This window comes from Mauremys reevesii, linkage group 20 (assembly GCF_016161935.1).
Source record: "Mauremys reevesii isolate NIE-2019 linkage group 20, ASM1616193v1, whole genome shotgun sequence".
Taxonomy (NCBI): Eukaryota; Metazoa; Chordata; order Testudines; family Geoemydidae; genus Mauremys; species Mauremys reevesii.
Window position 1 is genome coordinate 17,434,578 of NC_052642.1, and position 25,135 is coordinate 17,459,712.

The window sequence follows — 25,135 nt, forward strand, 5'->3', positions numbered from 1 at the left end:
TCTCCTGTAGGAGGCCTCCTTTGAGTATCTGCAGAATGAAGGGGAGCGCTTGCTTTTGGAAGCCATGGATGAGCTGGAGGTGGCCTTTAATAACACCAATGTGCGCACTGACTGCAACCACATCTTCTTAAACTTTGTGCCTACAGTCATCATGGATCCATCTAAGGTACATGTCCGCCACTTCTCAGCTGTCTGTTACTCCTTGGCTGAATCTCACTGGAATGGAGTGTTCTGTAGGTCTCATGTTAGAGTACCAGCCATCAAAGATTGTGTAATATGCAAATTCCGCCTACTGTTTTATAGGGAAAGCACAGGAAATCAGTGTTCGACACTGGAAGTGGTAATGGTGTGTGAGGGAGGGTCGTATTAGGTATCCTAATATTCTGGTGTAATTTTTCTTTTCTATAGGAAGCCATGTAAAAATGGAGACTCTGTGGAATATATTTTTGGCTCTGGAAAGAGCCGATAGTGAATGTTGCTCCCAAGGAATATGAGATTGAATAACACTTAGGGAATAGTGGCATTGATTAGCCTAGATGGCAGGGACAGGTTTGCAAACCCTTTAACTAAAATGGTCTCAGGCATTTGCCCTCGTTGCCCAGAGGCACTCCAGGTCTCATTTTCAGAGGTCCTGAGATGTTCAGTCCTCTCCTAATCAGCCCATGTGCATTCAGCACTGACTGCCCCTGAACGGGCTTGGAAAAGAACATTTTGGCGAGACTATTAGAAACTGCCTACAAATTGCCTTACTTTAATATGCACTATTTACCAACAGAAGTATATTATAAAGTTTAATAAAACAGCCCAGGAACAAGCTCAGAGTGGTAATTGCTTTGTTGATTTAAGGCACTGTACTGTACGTGCAATGAAACATGGTTATTGTGCATATAAATGCTACTTAACTGTTTACCATTCTGGGTGCTTTCGTGCATCTCATCATTCTTAGCTATGAGAAATGTTTGCGGGAGGTGAGAGAGGAAAATTCAATCAAGGGGGAGCAGTGGGCCCACTGCAGTGTGGCACTGCGCTGGCTGGAGGTGTGACATTGCTCGGGCGTAAAAGACCCAAGTTCAAGGCTAACATTTAGGCTTTCCGCGGTTCCCAAACTTGATTTGGTTTATGTATTTTTAAAACAGGGTTGTAAAGCGAATTGGTGTAACATCCAGCTCAGGTATCACCAGTGGTACATATTCCACAGTTTAGGAACCCCTGGCTGTCTCATTTTGGTCCAGAGGGTGACTGGAAGCATGGTAAAAGTATCACTCAACCCCTTAGGGACTTTAGTGCTCTTGCTGAGTGGAAGCGTCATTCCAGCCTCAGAAGGAGCTATCAGCGGGTGCAAGGTCTGTATGGCTGCATTCTTGCTGCTCCTGCAGTATAGTGTATAAATGGAGGGGAGAGGAAGGAAAGGAACGTGGTGGCAATTGAAGAGGTGGGCGGGAACCCTTATTAGCCCACACTTAGATTATCCTGAAATTCTGAATGCTGGCCTCAGGGAAATGAGCCATTCCCCACGTGTTGGTAGGGTCTGGTGTGGGAAGGAGGAATAACAAAGGGGTGGATGTGTCCACAGCAGAATGGCCATGCAAACTCGCTCTTTTCTCTGTGTGCTAAGATTGAAGAGTCTGTGCGGAGCATGGTGATGCGCTATGGAAGCCGCCTTTGGAAACTCCGTGTCCTCCAAGCAGAGCTGAAAATTAACATTCGCTTGACGCCAACTGGAAAGGCAATTCCCATCCGTCTCTTCCTGACCAATGAATCTGGCTATTACTTGGACATCAGCTTGTACAAGGAGGTGACGGACTCCAGGACAGCACAGGTACAGCTCCATGCAGGCATGGAACCGAGTACTACAGAATGTGGTCTTTGGGAGGGTTTTGGTTTGTTGATTTTTTTTTTTTTTAAACCTGCTCCAAATACCCAAGTGATTTATTATTGTTTCAGTAAATAAAGAATTGTGATTCTAGGGAGAGGTAATAGGCATGTGGGTGTGCAAAACACATAGGTGTGTCATGCGGAGGTATGTAGTCTAGCCATTTGCATACACCTTGCTTTGTTCATGCAAACACTTCTTTTCCCATTTGGAAAAGTCCTTTTGGGATTAGAAAATATCATAGTTGTATACACTATTGGAACTATCTTGTAGAATTTAATAGAAAATTATATCCCTTCTATACGCTTTCACAGGATGGTTCAAGAAATCCATAGAAAGAATTGCCTTCTCTTTTTAAATTCTGTAGGAACAATGAATAACTTCCAGAGGCCCATGTGAAATTGCTGGAGAACCTTACTGTAGTCATATTTATTAAACTGGATAGGACTTTAACATGAGGGTTGTGTATGTACTATTCTTTGTGTACAGCTTACTCGTGTTCTACTAAGGCACTTAACTATTTATTAAAATGTGGATCTTGGAAATAATGAAAAATATGAAAATATAGAAATGAGTGTATATTCTGACTGCAATAACATTTCTGCCATGCAGTAGAAGCAACAGAATAAATCCTTTGGACAGTGTCTGTGTCAAATACAATGCACTGAGTCACCATTTTTCCTTTTTTCTAAATCTTTCCTGCAAACTGCTTGGCCATGCAGTCTCTCCTGGTCTAGAGATCCTAGTATAGATAATGTCCACATGTTTTGAATGGACCAGGGAAAAGAAAAAGACGTTGTGTTAATCTGCAGTGGCTCAGCTTAAAATTTGAGTTTTGTTAGCCATTTGCCAATGGCTTTTGCATTCTGTTTCTGGTGAGATGGTCAGAAAAATATCTCCCTAAGGCATGGATTTTCTTTTTTAAAATGTTATATGTATGTGTTGGGGGGAGGGCGGCAGGATATTTCTGTAATTTTCACAGTATTTGATGTTTTTTTTTTCAGGGTAAACTTCTATATATTTCAGTCAAAGCATTCGAGGGACAGGGATGGCTTTAATTAACTTTCATAATAGATTTAAGGCAGGTCTGTTGTTGTAAAACTAAGATGGCATCCTGAGATGTTAATGTTTTTGGTAAATGCTTGTTCTTAACTTTTTTTTAAAACTTTTATCTAAAAGATTTTTTAGATTTTGCCCTTATATGGTTCTAAAGAGATCAAACTTGGACTGTGAATTCCAGCTCCCCTTTTTCAGCCCAAGTAGGAACTCTGGTTTAGGACAAGATCACACCCAAACAAGTTTTCCTGTTTCATTATAACATTAGTGGCTTTTGCATCCTGAAAGGTTTGTTAGATGAGTTCAGGATCCATTGCTGCATACAAGCAAGTGCACCTGGTGCTTGGATACTATAATGATTGTAGTGGTGTGGAAACCTAGATAGAGAATTCACCAGAGAAGCCAAAGATAAAGTCAGGAATGGAACCAGGTCTCCTGTGCTCTAACCACTAGGGACACTACTTGCTGAAGGGACCAGTCCAACTCCCCGTGAATCAACTAAAAGCCTCTCACTGACTTCAGTGGGAGTTGGATTAAGCCCTAAATACAGTAAAAGCCTCTTGATTACAGCACAGTGGTAGGCACTTGTTTTCCTGATTAAATAGCTCTCCTGCCAAAGAAGCTGTTTTTTTAAAACACACAGACTCAAGAGTGATGTAAAATATTATATTGACAGAAACCACAAAAATGAATACTATTTACTGAATTCCATCTCTGTTTGAACTCTACTTCCCCCCACCCCCACCCAATCTTTTTAATCTTTATCCAGCAACTTCTGTATAAAGGAACTGGAGCTTGGAACATCAAATGTTATGATCATTCTGTTGAGAACAGCTTAATCATTTGGCTCCAGCCAAATGCGTCCCTATTAAGCAGGGCTTAGTCTAACGTTGTCCCAGTTAAGCAGCACTCATTGCAGCTCAGTATCATTAGCTGAAATGGATTTCCAATGGATCAATTCCTTTGGTGACGCCCCATCAGAGTGGGCCCCCCTATTAAGTGAGTCCTGACTGAGTGGATTATAAAGCACCATGAAGTATGGCAGCTGAGAACTCATGTCTCTGCTCTGGGAGTATATTTTAAACGTGTAATATCAAAACTTCAAGCCAAATGACATATGGCAAGTCTTGAACTAGCTTCCACGATCAATCAGCAGAGATATGAATGGTGTTTAGCTACTGTACTTACACTGGACTGTCTTTATGCTATTCAGCGACATAAATAATAGCGATCCTCTCGTTGCTGTCATGGGATATTCTCATACTCAGTCCACATAGTCACGCTGTCAGAGGAAATGCTGGTGAATGGTCAGTCTTCTCTGCATGCCGACTATGGCCAGGTACCCTTTCCTACCAGTGTGATATTGTTGTAATAAGTCAGCGATGTACAGAATTGTACAGTAAAGGCCCAGCCCTGCTTGAATAGGGTGGTAATGGGTATTGGAACATGTCACTGTGAGATGTGTGGGTATTGCCATCTTTTGAGGGAACACAAGCAAGTCCATTCAAACTAGCATATCCTGTTGAAGCGTATTTAATGAAGTATGGATTCTGATGAGGACATCTTCCCCTGAGCTGATCTGGTTGATGGATCTCAGGCTGCCTTTCTTTTACGCTGGTCATGTTTTCTGCTGCAGATTATGTTCCAGGCATACGGAGATAAACAGGGCCCTCTTCATGGCATGCTGATCAACACCCCATATGTGACAAAAGATCTGCTCCAGTCCAAGAGATTCCAGGCACAATCTTTAGGGACGACGTATATCTATGACATCCCTGAGATGTTCCGGCAGGTAAATCTTCCTTGGCAGGTCTTATTGGGGTGTTTCTAGAGTTTTTGTAGCAGCAAAGGGTGTCCTCGTTGCTCATCAAGGGAACCTAGTAGCTGGAGCCGTGAAACTCCACGCTGGAGCCATGAAATTGACAAGAAAGCCGGGCAGCTAGAGCCTGGCTGCCCCCGGCTCCCCACTCCCAGCTGGGCTGCTGCCCAGAGGGTCCCTGCTCAGAGAGGCGGGACACCCCAGGCAGCTGCCCCCCCCCGCTGCTCCCAGCTGGGAGTGGGAGGAAGAGAAACCCCAGGTGGCTGCCCCCCTGCTCCCTGCCCTGGCTCTCAGCCCCCAACACTGCCCCTCTTCAGTCGATGGAAGTGCTCCTGGTGAGACGCACACCGCTGACAGGAGGGTAGTGTGGACATCAGCCACTGCAGTGATTACGGTGGTGTCTGTAAGCCGACCTAATGTAGGTTGACTTAAATTTGTAGTTTAGACATGTCCCAAGTCCGCTACGAGTCAGATTAGATAATACAATGGTGGTAGTGTTTGGCACGGCACCAGTATGAATTACAGATACTATTAACCTTTCTGCTGTAGACAAGGCCTTAGTGAATGAGGTTGGTATATAGTAGAATCCATCACACTAGGTATTTCCTATGTGCTAGCTTGGATTCTATACCTGGCTTGTTGGGTTATCAAATCACAAAACTGTGGCTATTGTTACTTTGACTAAAATCATGGTTCAGGGTTTGAAATTTCTCCTAAGGTGGGATCCAGTGAATAGTGTCAGCCAAATGCTGGTTATTGGGAGAGTTAATGGGTATAGAAGAAGTTTCTGTCTTGATACTGAGTCATAACAGGTTACATCAAGTATACCAAGCGTCAATCTTAACAAAAACATCTCTCTTCACCTTTATAGTCTCTGATTAAACTCTGGGATTCTATGAGTGAATATGCATTGCTCCCAACACTGCCATTGCCTTCTGATATGCTAACGTATACTGAACTGGTACTGGACGATCAAGGTCAGTTGGTGCATATGAACAGGCTGCCAGGAGGAAATGAGGCAAGTTACTTTCTAAAACTACTTTTTCCCCCTTCTCATCAGCAATCCGTTGTGGTTATAGACTGGCTTTGAAAATTGCAGTGAAAATGTACCAATCCAGGCTCAAAAGCTACTTGTGCTCCTTTCATGGGTGAAATCTTTCCCTTGAAAATGAGATTTTTGTCTCATTGAAGATGAATACCTTCCATACCATCGGAACGTTAACCTCCATAGTAAATTCTGGTTTAGTTTCAAATTTGTGCTAATGCTACATTTTTTCCTTCATAATCAAAAGGTGTACCATTCAAGTATTGCTGGTAGCTAGAGTTTATATTTTAAAACATTTTTTACAAAGCTAAATAGAAATGTTTTTTTTTAAGTGAACAAAAGAGCGAGAACTAATTTTATATATGTTCTATTTAAACGTTCCCCTGCAGTGTTTGCGTAATAAACTGGCAAAGTGTGTGCAACAGCCCCCTCTAGTGACTGGTCCTCTTGAGAGCCTAATGGAGTTACTATTAGCTCAAGTCTGTGCTGTGATGTTGGAAGTCCAAACTCTGCTCATGACCTCTGGGGGCTGGTGGTGGTGGTTACTTTTGCAACCCAGAGATTGCAGGGTTGAGCTAATTTGAAAGTGAAAATAACTAGTACAAAAGTGAAACTGACCAGTTCATTTTCATTGTCCAATTTAAGTGAAGTGCAAAAAGTAAACATGTCTCTTCAGCTATTTAAGTTTAAACAATCTAAGGCGGTAGTTGCATTCGTTTTTTTATATGATTGTTAAACTAACAGTATCCCTTTAACCAGATATGTAACCTTAAGACTGGCAAGAGTCTCGTTCCTATATCAAAACCTTTGGGAGGAGATAGTAGGTTATTCCAACAAAGAAGTTCAATAGAGGTTTGCAGCAGTGTTTACTGCATCTCTCTTTATAAGCCCTTTGTCAGAGAAAGGCGTTGAATCTGAATTTTCGAGTCAAACCCAGTCAATAAATGGAGACGTAAGGAGGTTTTTTCCGCTGCTGCCGGGGGTATAGGAAGAATGGTTTCACTAATGTAATTAAAACCCCAAATGAGACTTTTTTTGGTTAATTTTGTTTTTTTGCCCAGAAGTCCACGGCTGCAGTGCTGTGCGGAGCCTCTTGCCATGATCTTTCTCTTTCCGTCTGCATTTCTCTCTGCTCTCGTTCTGTGTTTGAGCGGGTAGAGACTGGGGGAATAGCAAAGTCCCTGAGGGACAGAGCTCTGTTCTTGCTGAAATTACAAGCACAGAGCTGCCTGGGCATGAACATGTAGTGTTTACTCTGCCAGTATGAATACAAATAGTCTTATTATACGAGATTCTGTACCCAAAGACCAAAAAAAAATTAGTAGTTTTTTTTTTTAACCCTTGAAAGACTTAGTTGTGCCTTGTGTGGAAACAAGTGACATAGCAGCACAAAGAGCCCTGCGGCAGCTATACAAATAATGCCCTGGTTAAAACTCCGTCTGTATGATGCTGTTACCCTATACGGTGAGTTGTTTGAAAATAAGGCAAGAATTCAAACAACCTGGAGGTGATGTTTAGGGTGTTTATCCCCACCTTTTGCTGTCCATATGCCTTGAAGATGATTGAGAATGGAAGTATGTGGCCAAAATCTGAGTCGTGTCTTGATGACTCCATTGAGATTGCACGAGGGAGTAGCCCAGTCCAGAATCTTCCGGTGCGTGCTCTCTGTCTCAATTGAAGCAGAGAGAGAGAGACTGAAGACTCCATTTCTCTCCTTTCCCAGAGAGGTTTGTGGCTAATACTCTGGGCAGCTTGTAAACTATGTCAGCCAAGCCAGTTCTCCGATAGATTAGTTACAGTAGGACAATGCACAGTGAAAATGAGGTTGGAGGTATTAGTATCTTATTCTGTTACCAGTAGCCAGGGGACACAATAGTGACTCTTCACTGGAGAAGTGGCCAATGTAAGGAAGGGGTTTCAGCAGTCAAAAGTCTGAAGGACAGGTGACACGCAAGAGATGACGAGCTGTCGAACAGATGCAGTCCTCTGTGCTGCATTCACTTTATCAGGGAGAGCTGACTTTTAGGCTTTTACGGTTTAATTTGTTTTAGCTGAGGAAACAGATTTGTCACAAGCTCCTCGCACCAAGGAAGATGGCAAGTGGGAGGGGAGGAGAGACAGTTGAGGTTTGATTCCTCAGCTTCATCTGTGGAATGGAAAAGGCGACCTGGATAAAACCAAGCTGACAGGCGTGTTTAACAAGAAGAGGCAGTAAATAGATCCATGCTGCTTTTCTCACAAATAAGATGGGTCCCAGAGATGCTGCATATTTCTACCTAGAAGTTATGCAGACTGTTATCTACCAGGAACAAAGGGTCCTTGCTGTTACCCGCCTTTGTGGGAGAAGCTTGTAGTTCTGGGTGTAGATAGGCATTGTCCAGGAGACATAGAAGAGAGGAAAATATAACATTTTAAACTGGTTCAGCTCCTTGTTTCAGACACATTTGAGAATTTGCCATCTTTTCACCAAATACATTTCATTTGTTCTCCAAACTTGTCTGAATGTATGTGAGAGGATATGTTAAGATAAACACACTCTCCTTTAAAATGATAAAGTCGATATGACTTGTTGCATAGTGAATCATGAATGGAAGGCAATATGGCTAACGGAGTGAGCACAAGATGGAAGTTAGACCTCCTAGGTCCTTATTGTTGGGCCCTTATCGCCTGCGTCTGACTTTCTTCACTGGTAAAATAGACTAGTACTGATGTAGTTCATGGTGTTGTGAGGATTAATTAGTTAAAATTTACAAAAACAAAAAAACCCAAACCCTAGATGCTGTAATTACTGTATCAGTGTTAGGTGTTACATTGCAGTGCCACACAAGCAGAGGATGTAATTGAAGCTAGGTGATATACTATAATGGTGAAAGAGGACACCTTTTTTTTTTTTTGGTTCTGTTAACTCAGTGGCGAAGTCTGAGTTGAATTTAAAAGCTGGTTGAAATGAGTGAAAGTGGAGGGAGGATGAGGAGTACTATTAGGGCCTGACATAAATTGCAATCTTTTTTTTTTTCCCTTATAGAACCCCAGAAAATGTCTAAATAATGCTGTGAAGGTAAATTTTCTTCAGCCCCACAGCTATACCAAACAGCTTTATTTGTTTCTTTATGATGTTCTTTTCAGAGGAGATTGGTGATGGGAAAGTCTTTCTTCTCAAGTTAGTCAGTTCACAACCAAGCCATGTTGGCAATGACTGAAAGTCTCAACCATTGGATAACTGGTTTGGGAGACGTTTGGTGGTCTCAGACCAGATCTCAGTGGACAGATAACTACATCACAAAAACCACCACCATGTTTGACAGTAATTATGTCTCTTGCTGGCAGACTCAACAAACAGGCCAAAGACTTAATGGACTATGACGATGGAACTCTGCACTCATTCCTAAATGTTGGTCCTGCTGGCCTGGGGATGAGATGTCTTAGTAGGATAGTGTGGGGGAGGTTGCACTGCTACTGGCCAGGCTGTACCTGTTCTCTGGCTACATAGAAACTGTTAATCTCCGGGGCTTTAAGACAGTGGTGTCTTTTTCAAGTCATTTTTCCATTCAGACAGCATTCTGAGTGGCGTCCACTGACTTTGGATGACTTCTTGGAGAAGTGGACTTTGTCCAGAGTGTTTTTTTTCCTCAGTGTTCCTTTCTCTGGATTCCTCATTTTGACCTTGTGACCTGCACCCCCATCCCTATTTGTTCATTTTTGTCCCCAATAATCAGTCAAGCTCTGGGTTCTGTGGCCCCTCCTAGCCTGAGAAGTATTTGCTTTTTGCTCTGCTAGGCTCCACCCACCCTCCCAGGATTTAAATAGACTGGCACTGAATTCACAACAGCAAAAAATTCAAAACTCTTTTGGAGCTAATTTGCTAATATAGGTTTGTTAGTGGCAGAAAATATGTATGTAGGCGAGCCGAAGAAGGTCTAGCGTGTGGAGAATAAAGTCTTAGCAGCCAGCAATAATTCCATCACATTCCCTGGCAAATTGGAGTGAAGACTGTGACTGTCTATGGGACAAAAGTCACAAATGGGAACATGTCAAAAACAAAGTGCCAGCTAGGTGGACGCTCAGGTTGACTCAGAATCAGGCCCTAAAATGGATAGACACATGGCACTGAATTTTTTAAGTTTAAATAGAAACGTTGCATAATTGAAAAGAAAAAATATTGCATTGCAAAAATTTGCAAACAAAACCATCTTGGCTTGTTAAGGTTTTCAGTTAAATCGTTTAAAGTTCAGACAGTCGATGTGATGGAATGTAAACAAACAACTTTTTTCAACTAACTCCTGCTAGTTTGTATCTTCACATTTAAAAAAAAAAAAAAGAAAAAAGTCTGGACTGTTCAGGGTTCAGTGCAGCAAGGTGCTGGAGAGTTTGTACGGAGGGTGTTCCGGGGGGGAGGGTCCCTTTGGCAGCAGCAGGGGCTGGAGGTGCGCAGAACCTTGTACTCTTGGAATACAGATTGATGCGGTCTTATGGAGAACTTTGCATGTTTTGATTTAGGTGTATGGCTGACAGTGGCTCTCTTACAGAGTGTCTACCTTAGAAGTTGAACTTCCATGGCCGAGGCTGTAACATGACTCTCTAATATGGTTCTATAAGTATGTTGTCCCGTTAGAACATGAGGACTCTAGCAGTGCCAGACAATGGTGCATTAGCACTGGGAGATTTTTACAGGATTTTTGAAAGTACCCAGCAGCTTCCATTGAGAGAACATTTAAAAATGTGTCTGTTTCATTGAGTAGCTCTTCTGAAAGTCTGGCCTATTGTTTAGAGTGGATAGTCTTAACTAGGGAGCTATATCAATCACCTCCTACCAGTCTCATCAAGGAGTACTATATTGAGTCTGAAGACTGGGGCTGACAGCCGGAGCCCTACGGCCTCCAAGTGCTGGAGAGGCGGGAGAAGGAGAAACTTGAACCTTGGCTGCCTCACAGAGAGAGACTGGAGGAGGGGAGGAAGGAGAAACCAAGCCTGGATGGCGGGGCTCTGGCTGTCTGCCTCCCAGGTGTGCATGGCCCTTCTGCATGCCCCCCAGCCACCCGGGATTGACAGCCAGAGCTCTCCCCCCCACACACACACTTAAAAACCACACAGCTTGCGCTTCCCCTTCCCCCCCCATTCCCACGCCTCCCTGGGGAGGCCTACCCCTTACCTTAGACCAGCAGTGCTCAAACTATCCAAACAATTATCTGAAATCCCACCATTAAAGAAGTGATCGTTTTTGTGGGCCATCAGGTCACTCTTCATACTGTTAGAGATTTCACTGCTCACTTTTAAACGGGGCACACTTCTCCAGCTAGGTAACATGGAAATGTACATGGGAAGACCATGTCATTTTTCCCTGTTGACACTAGATGTCACAGTTCTTCCGTCACAGTAACCTGAGTGTGAGACAGAATCTCTAATTGAACCTTTTTGTGAAGCATTTGCCAGCATCCTTTCCATTGCATGTGGGAAGATTTGGCCAGATGTGTTACAGGACAGAACTAAGTAAAGGGCTAGAGGAACCCCTGTGCAGCAGCTCCAGGTGTTGTTTGGTGAAACAGAGGGATAGCTAATGAATTTTGTGCAGGGAGGGCTTAATAGTTAAACTGTTTTTGTGCTCTCTGGATTCTATTTTGTTGCCTTGCATTCCCCTCCCTTATGGCAGGGCAGAGCTCGAACACATATAGTAATCATGAAAGAACTTGGGTTGCATGATTACAAGGTCTGTAAAATAGCACAGGGTTGGAAGGGGAATGGAATAAGTTTGTCTGTCTGTGTGTGTTTCCATTCATCCTCCCCCCATATTTGTTTTATGACAGTGACTGCAATTCTGTGCGTTTCAGAACGCCTCCCCTTGATAAGTCTTGGGAACAAGCCCTGTATAAAGGCTCTTGGAGACTGTAGACAGGGGACCTGGGCAACTCTTTCTGTTGTACTCATTGGAAACCATTCTCGTGCAGCTGTTTGTTAGGTGAGCCTCCTGCCACAGAATACCTTAGGCCCCATCGGCACTTCGATACCTGATGATAATAGCGTAAGGACCAGAGTGGAACAGCTTTTTTTGTTGAGAACTGTAGAATGCTTTTTTACTGAAAGAGGAGTTTCTCGAAATATGGAGTGGGATGCATGAATTTAAAAGAACAAACTTCCTGACATGGGTTCCTGAGCATTGGTGAAGACAAATCTTTTTTTTTTTCTTTCCCTTTTTATTTGCCTGGAATGTTTAATGTGTCTGTAAATTAATAACGGGTGTGAAGAGTAGACCTATTTAGTGGGGTCTTTTTTAAATCCATGTTAGGATTATAATGAATGGTGGGGCGCATGCAGATGACACTAGAATATGGGATTTTGAGCACAAAACGGCACTGTTCAACAGCAGTTCATATGGTTAAAAGCAGATGCCTCATAGCAACTCAGATTGCTGAGGTCGGTTAATCCTCCATGCTGATCAATTACTTCAGCATGCTATTTCTCAGACACAGCTTCATAGACAACAGTAACTTCTGTAACCCTCATTTTATAAAAGGGGGGTGTGTGGGTGAGCAAGAGAGAGAGAGCGAGAGAGTGCTAGTAGTTTAAGGTTTGAAAGCTTTTCATTCTAAACATCAGTTTTCAGATGCTTATAACCTACTAAAATGTATTTTTGAGCTGGAATGTCTCATGTTTGGTCTTATTTGGTTAATTTTTGGAAAATCAATTGAGCCATTTTTGAGTTACCAGTGTTGGAAAAACAGACTTTTTCCTGTGGTTAAGATAAGTGTTTAGATGCTTTTATACAGTCAAGCACTACTTTGAGCAATGCTTAATGCTATTCAAAAATACAGAAGAAAAAATGTTTTTTTTCCTATGCTGCCCTTCCTGTAAGGTTAGTTTTGCAAAGTTTTATACTTATACATCATCTCCCACATTATATATATATATATATTTTCTCTCTCTCTACACACACACACACACACACACACACACACACACACACACACACACACACACACACACACACACACACACACACACACACACACACACACACACACACACACACACACACACACCTGACATTTATTCTTTAGCTCAAGCAGTAGAAATCTGTTCTATGGGCCAGAAGTTTCAGATGCTGTTGCTGACCCATGTAGGGGGTCATGGTTGCACCCAGTGCAATTTCTGTGGGTTATTTTCACCTTCAGTCTTATTACTGAAAAAACAACACAACCCCACCACATTCAGTATCCATCCTGTGCACTGAAGGCCTGTTCCAGCACCCACTGGAGACAATAGACACTGGTTCAGGCCCTGAATGAGGCAGAGGTTGCATGGGGAAAAAAGATGTGATGATGATGTAATCAAGAACTGCATCACAATATATCTTCATGAGAAGGAAGAATGAAGGTTGTATGGGTAACCTTTATTCTGGTATTTCCTAACTTTTGAGAGCTTGACTTTGAAATCTTTAAATTTCCTTTTTGGTGTAGTTTTTGTGTGATGTAATATGTAATACATGTCTATACATGCACGTATAGACGTGCATATAAAACGCACATGTATACATAGAATAGAATGGGAGATGAGATGTGATTTGTGTAACCATGAAGACTCCAAGAGGGAAATGCTGTATATTAATTGTCAGCAAACTTTTTAAAAAACCATCAGCCCTGGTAGGGACATTTTCAGAGAGCCGTGTCCAGGTTTCCAAATTTAAAAATAAATTAAGCATGGTAAAAAGTACATGTGATCGAACGTCATCCTTGTGCGGAGAGAAATAGAGTGAAATAACACGATTGCCATGGCTCATAAACGCCAATGTTGATGAATAACAAGCTGTTCTAGTTTACATTAGATTTTGTGTCAACTACATTTTCTTGAGGAATTACTGAACATGGTAGAAAAGGTCTTGCGGCTTCCCCCCAGGGTCCCTACCATTTGCATCCATGTCCCATCACCACTTGTATCTGCTCTGCTACTGTGAGAGAGAATGGAATCATAGTTTCTTCCTGTTCCCTTTGGTATCTTGTTGTCAACAGCTCTGACTGCCACTGGCAGTCAATTTGTAACTGAATCAGTGTGTGTATATTACTGTTCACACTGATAGCACAATTAATGTTGAAGTCAATTTTGGTGTTAATTTTAGGTCATGATTAGTGTTGACACTTGTGTCAAACTAATGACATTTTAGCATCATGAAAATGAACATTGGTTAATATCACGTTTTTACTATCTGCTAACGGTTACATTAAGCCAAGATCTCCTGGGAGAGGGTGTGTATAAAATTATATATATAAAACATGTGCGTGTAATATATATGTGTAATGGTATTCTGGATTGCTGGTGTTACTCAGGGAGCAAATGACATCTAAGCACCGCATCTTAATCACAGTTCGGAACACCAGAAATAATGATCACTTCTGATCGGAGGTTGTGAATAATTCATCTGGTTTGATTTTCACGTTCTGTCCAGTGATACTTTTCAAACCAAATGTGTTTTTACAGAAGAATAATGGCCCCACTTCTTATGGAAATACTGTGGCACAAATCATTTCACCAACATAAAAACAGTTAAATAAGACGGTTCTTATTTTTATTTTTTTTCCCCTCTCCTGCTCGCGCGCGCGCGCTCTCTCTCTCTTGTGCTGCATGTGCTGGGGATTGTAGTGTGGCAAGACAAGCGCTTCCAAATTGCTGTGGCTGTTTTCAAGATCCTATTTTTAAACCACCACCCCTCGCCATCACCCCGTGATTGTTCTGGCAGCACTCTTAGGTGATTAGCTCAGCCTGCCTAATTAACCCGTGAACTCTCCCTTTTTGGCGTGCCGCCGTTAAGTTAAAAACCACATTTTTTTTCTCTAAAATAGAAAGCGCTCCCCTCCTACCCATAAATTTAAACAGCATATGAGCCTTTCAAAGAAAAAAAAAATCCTTGGCTGTGCCCTGTGTTTTTTATGACTAGCCAACTAACACTGATGACAGTATGTGTTGGGGAATCAAAAAGAGATGTGAAATAGTGTAGTGGCACATTTGTGTGTGTGTTTTTTTTATAGCATATGTTTGTTTCTGACTTTTTCATTATAAAACTATTTTCAAGAGTGTATATATAGTTACTTGGATATGAAAATTCATTGTACCCTAGTTAAATAACACTACAGCAGTAGGGCAAAGAGAATTTAAGATAAGGATGTGCATTACAGAGGCAGAGTCCCAGGTTGGGAAGCAAATCCGGTGCTTCCGTTCTGAGTTGTATTGGTAGGAAGTTTTTTGAGTATGGAGGCTTCTATTCTAACATACAGAAATAATTGAGTTGATCTTACATCCAGGGAGGCAGCATGATCTGGAGGATGGCACATGGGACTGACAGTTAGGACTCTTGGTTGGAATCCGACTCTGACACTGGCCCACTGAAAGAGCAGGAGCAAGACAATTAATTCCTCTGTGCCTCAGTTTACCCATCTGTAAATGTGCAAAGCACATTATGAGCCTGTCATAGTGTGTGTGATCCTGTTTCCCTCTTTTGACTGGCTACAGGGAGGATTAAGGACCTAGTCTTACTGAAAGCTAACAAAGCTGCTCCTGTAGCTTAAGTGGTTTTGTGCTTGTGTGTTGGTGCTGAAGATTCCAGGTTTCATCCCTGCTAATGACCTTAGTCTGGTGGTAGCCAGGGCAGCCGTGGTTTGTTACACTAGGGTAGATATCTGTGCAAAATATTCGTATTTTGTACGTCTTCTCTTGGAAGAAGTTTACAGTGCAATTTATGTGCCATTTTAAAGAAAATAAAATAAAAGGGAGTCTGGGCAAATATCTCCCCAGAGTTAAAACTGGGATTCCTGCCTTATTTGGTGTGGAGGTTGGCCTCAGAACTTTCTGCAAAGTGCCCACTTCAAGTTTTTAGTTATGACTTTAATGAGGAAATAAGGATTTTTTTTTCTGTCTGAAATATAATGGAGGATTGAACTGATCTGTGGCCAAACTTTTGTTTTATTAAAGTACCTGCGAGAGGGATGCCCTCTTGGGCAGCCCACAGTGTCTTCGGGCTAATCCTGAAGTCCTTAACTCAGTGCTTACTCATTTTGATGCTGATGATTTATTGTAAGTTTGCCCATCCTAAGTGCCAAATCCTGAGCTACTTAAATTCAGCCCGTGACCGCTCTCCCTGTAATTGTGAGGCCAGGAGGACAAAGATGATCAGTTGCAAGGTTTGGGGGTGGGGGTGGTTGCTGCTGAAATTAAAAAGGGAAATGCTATGGCTGCCTGGATTTATTTTTGATCAATAAGCTTGCCCTTTGGGCTCCTGGTAAGTTGTCCATGTGATCCTTGCTGAGGCTCAGCGGTCTTTGGGGTGGTCAGCAGCTGCAGCGACTTGTTGTAGAGCATTAAGGCTTTCCATTAATTTAGCAACAAGATTGGTATTTGAGCAAAACATCCAGCTGACCTTTTGGGGTTTACGCTCTTGTCTCTGCAACTGATGCATATCTCTTGCCTCTAAATACTCGGCAGTTCAATGCTGAAACTTACCTGTACATCAGCAAATATTCAGAAACAACAACATAATTACCCACCTCCTGCCACCAGTGCCATATCATTTAAAATGAGAGTGAATGAAATGGTGCACGGAAAGCTCCAACGTTCTGTTCACCTGCAATCCCAGCTATTGAAAGGGAGGAGAAGGGAAAGGAGCTGTCAGATAGCTCTGATGTTTTTGGATAGCTGCCTGCATTTTCTCCAATGATCCTTTGATTAATTTCTCTGTCGGGCTTTTTTTTAAATGAAACTGTTACAGTGTATCTTATTGCAGATGTTGATTGGATCTTGTCTGTGTATTGTGCCCATTTTGATTTGTATTAAACGGCACATATCTGTCTGCTGCTTCCCTCCCACCCATCCCACCTCCCTTCTAGTTCATAATGCTCAGAATCCCAAGTATCAGCAATGAGAACTTCACCCATACTGATTGCAAAGGATGTGCAATCGGCTTGAGGAATGTGTACTCAGCTTATGATCCTTCGGCCAGCTGAGACTGGGTGAAGCATGTGGCTTTCAGGGCTAGGCTGCTATTTACATCTGTTAATGGCGATCCTTGATGGCCTGCTCCCCAGTGCGATCATACACAGAGGCTAAGAGGCGAGAGAGATGCAGGCTCCAGAAGTTGCTCATCTCCATTAGGCAGGACCTGGAGAGATCATCTGGTGATTTTAAAAAATAATAATAATAATAATAAAAACACATTACTTATACAGGTGAGCTTGAAAAATCTGGCTGAAGGCGAAAGAGGCTGCAGCGGTGTCTGTGGAAAGCAAGGGGACAGAGACTGAGAAATGCAGGAGAAGGGTGGAAAACAAAAGTAGAGATAGTTGAGAAATAAAGGGATTATAGCAGAGAGGGCAACGAGAGATGGAAAGGAGCAGATGAGTGTTATAGGCCAGGAGTCATTCTGAAATGTGATTGACTGGGTGGCCCTGAAGAGATGGCAGGGACTCCTGTAAACAAACCACACTGAAACAGAATGCTTTAACTAACCCCATGTCCTCTGTGACACAGAATAAGCTCAGTGAGAAGAGAGAAGGATCTTATAGGACGTGTCTTGGAGCAATGGTAAATCCCTGAATGGATTGCCTAGAATAGATGGTAAAAGGAGAAACAGTGCTACTGAATGTCTTGGGTGGGAAAAATGCAGCGACACGAGGAAATGTGTTCCAGTGGCTGTGGTGGCAAGTTGAGGACTGGTTTTGCAGTCCTTACTCTCAGTGAAGAATGCAGATTGGGAACCTTATTGAAATCGTGTATCACAGTGCTGTACTTTGTGGGTCCTCGCATACCATGCACGATTTTGAATCAAGTGAGAATGGAGGCAGAAATCCATCTATTAGTATTGGAATATTTATATTTTAAACTTTTTCTCCCCTTTGTGTGACCACAGATTGGCATGGTGGCTTGGAAAATTACCCTCAAGAGCCCCGAGTGCCCAGATGGCCGTGATATCATAGTCATTGGCAATGACATTACGTACCGAATAGGGTCCTTTGGGCCCCAAGAGGACCTACTGTTCCTTAGGGCTTCCGAACTTGCTCGAACAGAGGGTATCCCACGAATTTATGTGGCTGCCAACAGTGGAGCGAGGATTGGTTTGGCTGAGGAGATTCGTCACATGTTTCATGTTGCCTGGGAAGATCCCGATGACCCTTATAAAGTAAGTAGACGCTCGATCTCGGAGGCAGTGTGCAGTAGCAGAACTATGGGATGTACCACAGGCTAGTCTTAGATTTACAGTAGCCAGTCTCTCTTCACAGAGGTGAGCTAAAGCGCTGCCAGACATTTAGGCCCAAAGTTAGCCTTGGTACTGGCTCACTAATTAGCAGAGTTACACCAAGGAGGAATTCAGACCCGATTTTCAGAGGTTCTGGGCATCCTTGACCTCCGCTGGAGCTGCAGGTGCTGAAAATCCCCTATTATTACCCCTTCTGGGTAAATACCTCTCTTGGAAAGGTTTCTTTTTTGGGGGTTGGTCACAGGAGGAATTTATTGATGAGAATGAGTAAAACTAATTATTTGTCCCCACAGGGTTATAAATACTTGTACCTAACTCCTCAAGATTATAAGAAAGTCAGTGCCCTGAACTCAGTTCATTGTGAGCATGTGGAGGACGAAGGAGAATCCAGGTAAACTGCTGGGTCTAATCCTGCTTCGCCTTATATATGAGGGACACCTGTCACTTCCTTGTCTGTTTTCTCTTGTCTAGTCACCAGGACATCCTATAGCGCCCAGTCTCATAACACATTTTGCCCCATTATTACATATGGATTGTAGAGCCTAGAACAGGATAAAATGTTGTATCATGAAACATCTTGAAATGCCCTACCAAATGTAGCGGACCAGATAATATTTGTATTGCACTAGTGCCTAGGAGCCCCTAGCGTGGAGCAGGGCCCCAGTGTGCTAGGCACTGTATAAACACAAAACACAGAGATGGTCCTGCCCCCAAAGAGTTTACAGTCTGAGTAAGGGAAGTGCCTTCTCAGTTGGAAACACATAGTAGTGACAAGAGAACCCACTCAAGTGAATTTTTAACCCATTTTCATTCTATGCCATGGGGTGCAGCTGCAGAACTGTCCTTTCCAAAAGGTTCAATTTTCCACATGCACATCTATTCTAGACAGCACCTGCCCCTTCCACCTGCCCCCAGCGAGAGCACTCTTACAGGGGGCCCCACAAGTGTTGAGAATAAGAAAGGAGACACTGAGATTCTTAATGTGAGGCCTGGAGGTGGAAGGAGAGGGATCTGTCTGGAGAGAAAAATGAGGTTTGCAGACAGATGGATGGGCTGTAAAAGAACAGGAAGGAGAGAGGAGCTTGGGAGCAGGAATTAGAGAGAGAGGCAGGCCTCAATTCAGAGAAGCACTTAAGCACATGCTCTAAGTTCTTTTCTGAATCAGAGCCTCATGGAACAGAGAGGAAGAGATGGAGGTGGGAGACAGGACTGGAGAAGGAAAGGCATGAAAGAGGAAAGTAAAGAGAATGTAGGAGCCTAATTATAATTTCTCATTCTCTCCCAATTTTTTTTCTTTTGGTCCCATTCCCTTCATTCCTTGCCCCTTTCCCCATAATCAGCTAGATCTCCTAATCTGCAGAGACAACCAAGGAACATTTCTCACTGGAGCGGACTTCAGTGTTGCCCCATACATTTGTCAGTAACCTGTGCAGCTCAGTCAGCATTTCTTCCCTATGGTGCTGCTTTGGCTGTCAGTGTGTAGGCCGGTTCCTTGGTGTTCAGCAAGGCAGTGGGTTGAGCTGGTATATAAATCCTGGCCAGTTTCTGCACACTACTGTTTGCAGCCTTATTGGTATTTAGTCACTTTCCACGTTCTTAGCAGTGAATTGGTTTGGCAAATGATTGGATCTTGTGTCTCAAAGTCTGTATGTCTCCCTGCAGGTATAAGATAACCGATATTATTGGGAAGGAAGAAGGACTTGGAGTGGAGAACCTCCGAGGCTCTGGGATGATTGCAGGAGAATCATCATTAGCCTATGAGGATATTATCACCATCAACCTGGTAATCCCCAACTGCTTTCTCTTCTTGCAACTTCATCTCCTATTTCAGCTGAAAATTTGACAGTGGAGTTCAGAATGTACATCTAGGGTCAGACCAACCGCTGGTGTAAATTGGCATAGTCCCATGGATTTAGTGGAGCTATACCAATTAACAGCAGCAGAGGATCTGGCTGCTAAAACGTTTTCTTTTTGAAACAGCGAGGTGCATTTCCGAGTACGTTTTAAAATGCATTTGAAAAGCGAAGCAGCTCTAGTTTGACTTAGTGGTCTGTTCAGTTAACAAGCTATTGCTTTTTTTATTTTGTTTTGTTTTATAAAACACATTCATCATTCATTTTTAAATGAAATCTTAGGTTCTGGAGCACAGTTCTGCACTAAGGGGTGGATTCTGTGGCCATAGAATACACAGGGGCCTGAAGTCAACACATCAGACTGCCTAGGTCGATGCATTTTTGGAGGTACGATAGGATATGATGCAAATGTGATTTCTATTTGTAGGTAACATGTCGGGCAATTGGAATTGGGGCCTATCTTGTCCGGCTAGGACAGAGGACTATCCAAGTAGAGAACTCCCATATAATCCTGACTGGAGCTGGAGCCCTCAACAAAGTAAGTTCAGTGCATCAGAATTCAGTTTTGATCATGCTCTTTGGTGTGGACTGTGTGAAATGAATGTGTGCTTCTGGGGGACGAGCCTCGTCTCACACAACCCACCCCTACTACAATTGGCATGGTTTGGCCCATTTGTTGTCTGCAGAAAAGTCACTGACTGTATGGATCAGGGAGACTGAATTCGCTTCTCAATCCTATGGACAGTGCCTGCAGTCCAGGGGTGAGTCATGGGGCAGTATGGGGGATGCTTGCATTACTGCTGCCTGTGCTGCACCTGTTTTGTGGCTAGAGTAGTTCAATCTCCAGGAGTGTCACTTTTGCACTTAAATTCACTTAAAGAAAGTAAAGTTGAATGTGATTTTTAGGATTGATGCTGTATTTGGGCTGAGAGAATGTGTCCTCTCCAGACCATAATCTTCTACAATGTTGCCATTGCCTGCCTGAATCCAGTCCATATTTTCCATAGACAGCATTCTGCTACATGGCAGTTCCTGTTTGGGGTGTGCTCTAGCTCAGGTTTTCTCTCTCACTGTCTTGCTTGTGAGTCTGTTCTTGGCTGCTGTCTGTGTGCGCACAGTGGGCAGAATGTTGAAACAGAACAGATGTGTCTAAAATGCGTTCCCCTAATAGGGCTGAGGAAATGTAATAGTTAGAGGTTTGCAAACCTCTCCAGTTTTTTCTGTTCATAAAATTAGCCCATTTGAGCAATTTTTTGTTTAATTGAAACCCATGGTGATTTCTTACAAGGATGACCCAGTTAATAAAAAAAATCAGACCTAATGTAACCAGTGACTATGATGGTCCCAAAGAGATACTGACCCATATAGAAAGGCTTTGTACTCAGTCTTCCATTGACTTCAGTGGGCTCATGTTAGGTTGCCCATCATGTTCTAGCTCAGGGGTAGGCAACCTATGGCACGCGTGCCGATTTTCAATGGCACTCCCACTGGCCGGGTCCTGGCCACCAGTCCAGGGGGCTCTGCATTTTAATTTAATTTTAAATGAAGCTTCTTAAACATTTTTAAAACCTTGTTTACTTTATATACAACAATAGTTTAGTTATATATTAGAGACTTATAGAAAGAGACCTTGGGGAAGGGATAGCTCAGTGGTTTGAGCATTGGCCTGCTAAACCCAGGGTTGTGAGTTCAGTCCTTGAGGGGGCCACTTAGGGATCTGGGGCAAAATCAGTACTTGGTCCTGCTAGCAAAGGCAGGGGGCTGGACTCGATGACCTTTCAAGGTCTCTTCCAGTTCTAGGAGAGAGGATATCTCCGTTAATCATTTTTTTTCTAAAAATGTTAAAATGTATTACCGGCATGCAAAACCTTAAATTAGAGTGAATAAATGAAGACGCGGCACACCACTTCTGAAAGGTTGCCAACCACTGTTCTAGCTGAAGAAAAGCCTATGTTGTATAACTGATACATTAGGTACTCCCCCAAGGTACATTAGGGGAAGGTCATGAGAATCTGAGTCCCTTGATCAAGAGGGCCCAGTCATGGAGGAGCAGGTGAACCCTTTGTGACGTTGCACTCTATATGATTTTAGAAAAATATGCTAAGGAGTGTGAATATACTATAATTGGAATATGCTTCATGCAAAAGGTCTCTTGTACAAATTACAAATCTTATAATCTACTGAATGTGTTCATCTTATTTGTATGACTGTATCATTCTTGTACCTGAAACTAGAAATATGAAATATAACTCTGAGGGCCTATTGTAATTATGCAAAGTGTGGGCCATTGGTTTGGAATCTTGCCTCAGTGGCCAACCACAACACCAAAGTCTAGCCCCTTCTTTCAGGAGCCAGGTGCAGTGTAAAGGGGGGTGGAGGGGACCCAGGCCCACCCGCTACTCTGGGTCCTGACCCAGGGACCCTCTAGTGGCAGCCTCTCTCTACCCTCCTTCGCTCCCCTCTTGTCCACCTATTTTCCCTGGGCCACTTCCCCTTTGGCCCCGTGCACCTTCTTGACCCTTTTTAGCAGGGGCTGCAGCCTGGCAGGTAACTGGGCTGGAGCTCTCCTCTGCTCCCCCAGAGCCTGCCCAGCACTGCTCTGTCCAAGGTGCTACCTCCTTACCTCAGGAGCCAGTCCTCCTCCCTTGCTAGTCGGAGTGATTCCCTTCTCCCCTGCTACGCAGCCTTTATATAGGACCTAGCCCGGCCCTGATTGGCTACCTCTCCCTTTGCCCTGATTGGCTCTCCACAGGCCTTTGCTGATTGGCTGCTGGCCTGCACAGCCTCTCTGGCCTGTTCCAGCCCTTTTTCTCATGGGGTGAGGCAGCTGCCCCACCACAGGGTGGTAATCATGAGAAATCCCCTAGATACCCCCTGGCTTGTGTTTCTTCCCAAGAGATGATTTTCCCTCCCTGCTGCCCCAGCTCCATTAATATCATAACCCCCAACTCCCAGCCCATAACCCAGCATGAGCCATGGCCGCTCTGCCATTGTTCCTCCCATTGAGGGCTTTGTTTACGTGGATGTGAGGATTGGGCAGGCCTGAGTGTCTCTCTCCATTGTGCAGCTTCGTGTTTGGATGCTGTACCGCGCCTGGGGTGGATGCGCTTGTGCACAAGCGGCATTTCAGTGTTTCAAGGCATCTGGCAAATAATGGCAACTAAAAGGAAAATAGGCTCTCATTGGATAATTTGGCTCTGCAGAGAATTAAGCAGTGTTCTTGTCACCTCTGGGACACCCCAGCATGAGCAAGCCCTTATTCGGGCACACCAGTGTAGGAGCGAGGGGCGTTTTAAGATCCCTTTAAAAAAGATGAGCAAATTTGGTGCTCGCTGAAGTGGCGTAGTGTGCCTGGTTCTAGCATTTGATGCAGGCTGGTGCTGTGCAAACTGCCCCAGGTGACACTGCCAATGCACTTAGCCCTCATCATCTGTTCTAGTCTATCTAGGTTCTTATACGGCACCCATCACCGTGTTATCTGAACACTTGGTAGTTAAGTGTCTCTCCTTGTTACTCCACTCCAGTGGGTCCCGCCAGCGCTGGCAGTAGTAAAGGTGTATCTGAAACTAAACCATGTATCTGAACGCTCCTGGCTTTTGGGAGGCTTGGACGCTAGACTCGCACCTGAATTTGGTGCAGTGTGACTCCCTGATAACCATGAGCCTGTTCTCCCATCTCTGCTGTTCCAGTCATGGGCCTCTTAAACGGGGACAGCTGTGTGTGTGAGCTACATGGGACGTGGATAAATGTCCACTGGGGCTTAAACTGAGATGACCAAACCCATTCCACTTGAGATTTTAAACAGGGTTTGAACTAAGAGTCAAAGGCTAATTCTCTTAAATCACTGTGCCACCAGAGCAGTGGCTGTTTCAGATTTATGCTCAGTATCCCACTTCTTATGTGCAGAGGAGAGAAACAGTTTGCCCTTGAATTCCAGAGGGAGAATTCATTTGAATTTTCCTTTGGCTGATAGGCCGTGCGCCCATTAGCCAGGGACTGATTAAACAGTATCTTCTCTTGTAGCAGTGGAGAAGCTACTTTGTGGCATGAAGTATCCTGTTTGTTTTTATCTTTGCTTATATAAAACTCTGGAAGGATATTTGTATCAGTTTTAGTTTTGCCTGTCAGTGATAAGCAAATGAGACTTAGTGATGCTGCTTATGTGGGATGGCTGGATTGAGGAGTGCCCTCTGGAGCAAAAACAAAGCATTTCCTTATGAGAGTTACAATAAAAGATTTACATTATCCCTTGCTCCAGTCGGGAGGGCTAGTGATTAAGGAATTGAAGTGCTCACATACATTGGTGACTGACACCAACATAAGAACCTAGATAGATTAAAAAGACGCTGCTTCTTTGCATTACAGCTGGGAGTGAAAATTTTCCAACATAGTCAAATGTAAGTAATTCTTTGTCCTTTTGCTATCAACTATCAGCCACATATTCCTGGAGATTTGGGACAAAATTTACAGTACTAATTTACACGCTAGTGTTTTTGTAGGTGATGCTGGAGATAAGTTGCTTATATGCGCGCGCGCACACACACACTCACACTCTCACTCAGTTTTCAAAATGTCTTCTTCCTCTCCTGGCTCTAAATGTTCACTTTGCTTCTTGGGTAATAAGCTGCATATGGAGATTCCCATAGACATGGAAGTGTCTTGGCTTCCAGAGAAGCAGTATTTTTGTCTGGAAAGTTGTTTCATTTGATTCTTGCTACAAAACGCTAGTATCTTTTTCATTAAAAAAAATTGTGAAAAATAACACTCTACCTCATCTGTTGCTGGTCTTGTTCGTTTTAATTAGGTAGAGCCAGCCCCAGGGGTTGGGTGTAGAGGGAAAGGTCTAGCTGCCAAAAGCAGGCTGCCGCCTATAACTTAGACAATGGACTGAAATACATTATCATTTTTAGCTGAAGGGAATGATCAGTTCTGGAGGTTATCTAATCATGTGCTGGCTGCTTTGCTGTGTCCGTGTCAGTGCTCTTTAAGTATGGAGTCAAATCACCATAAGACACCAGATTTTGTGCAGATTCATTAAGGATGCTATCAACCTCTTCGCCTACCAGATGTGAAAAGGAAACTGTACCACAGCTTCTCATCGTCTCTCTCCCCCCCCCCCCGCATCATGATGAATCTGCCTTCGTTTACAGCCCAGACTCATGTGCATATGAAACGTATGATGTTATAAATTGGGAAGGATGCTATGTGTGGGGGTTCCAGGGCCATGTCTTTTCTGTACCCCCTTTTGTTTTCTCCA

The 25,135-nt window shown here is 43.4% G+C and overlaps 1 protein-coding gene across 10 annotated transcripts in view; it reads left to right on the forward strand.

Annotated features, from left to right (window-relative positions):
• ACACA (acetyl-CoA carboxylase alpha) overlaps positions 1–25,135 on the forward strand; it is a 207,377-nt gene that overhangs the window by 113,996 nt on the left and 68,246 nt on the right. For all 10 annotated transcript variants that reach the window (XM_039507941.1, XM_039507936.1, XM_039507932.1 and 7 more), the window contains 8 exons: positions 11–166; positions 1,616–1,819; positions 4,566–4,721; positions 5,620–5,766; positions 17,678–17,947; positions 18,319–18,416; positions 19,688–19,808; positions 20,306–20,416. In XM_039507941.1, coding sequence (XP_039363875.1) covers positions 11–166; positions 1,616–1,819; positions 4,566–4,721; positions 5,620–5,766; positions 17,678–17,947; positions 18,319–18,416; positions 19,688–19,808; positions 20,306–20,416 — 1,263 coding nt within the window. The remainder of the gene's footprint in view (positions 1–10; positions 167–1,615; positions 1,820–4,565; positions 4,722–5,619; positions 5,767–17,677; positions 17,948–18,318; positions 18,417–19,687; positions 19,809–20,305; positions 20,417–25,135) is intronic.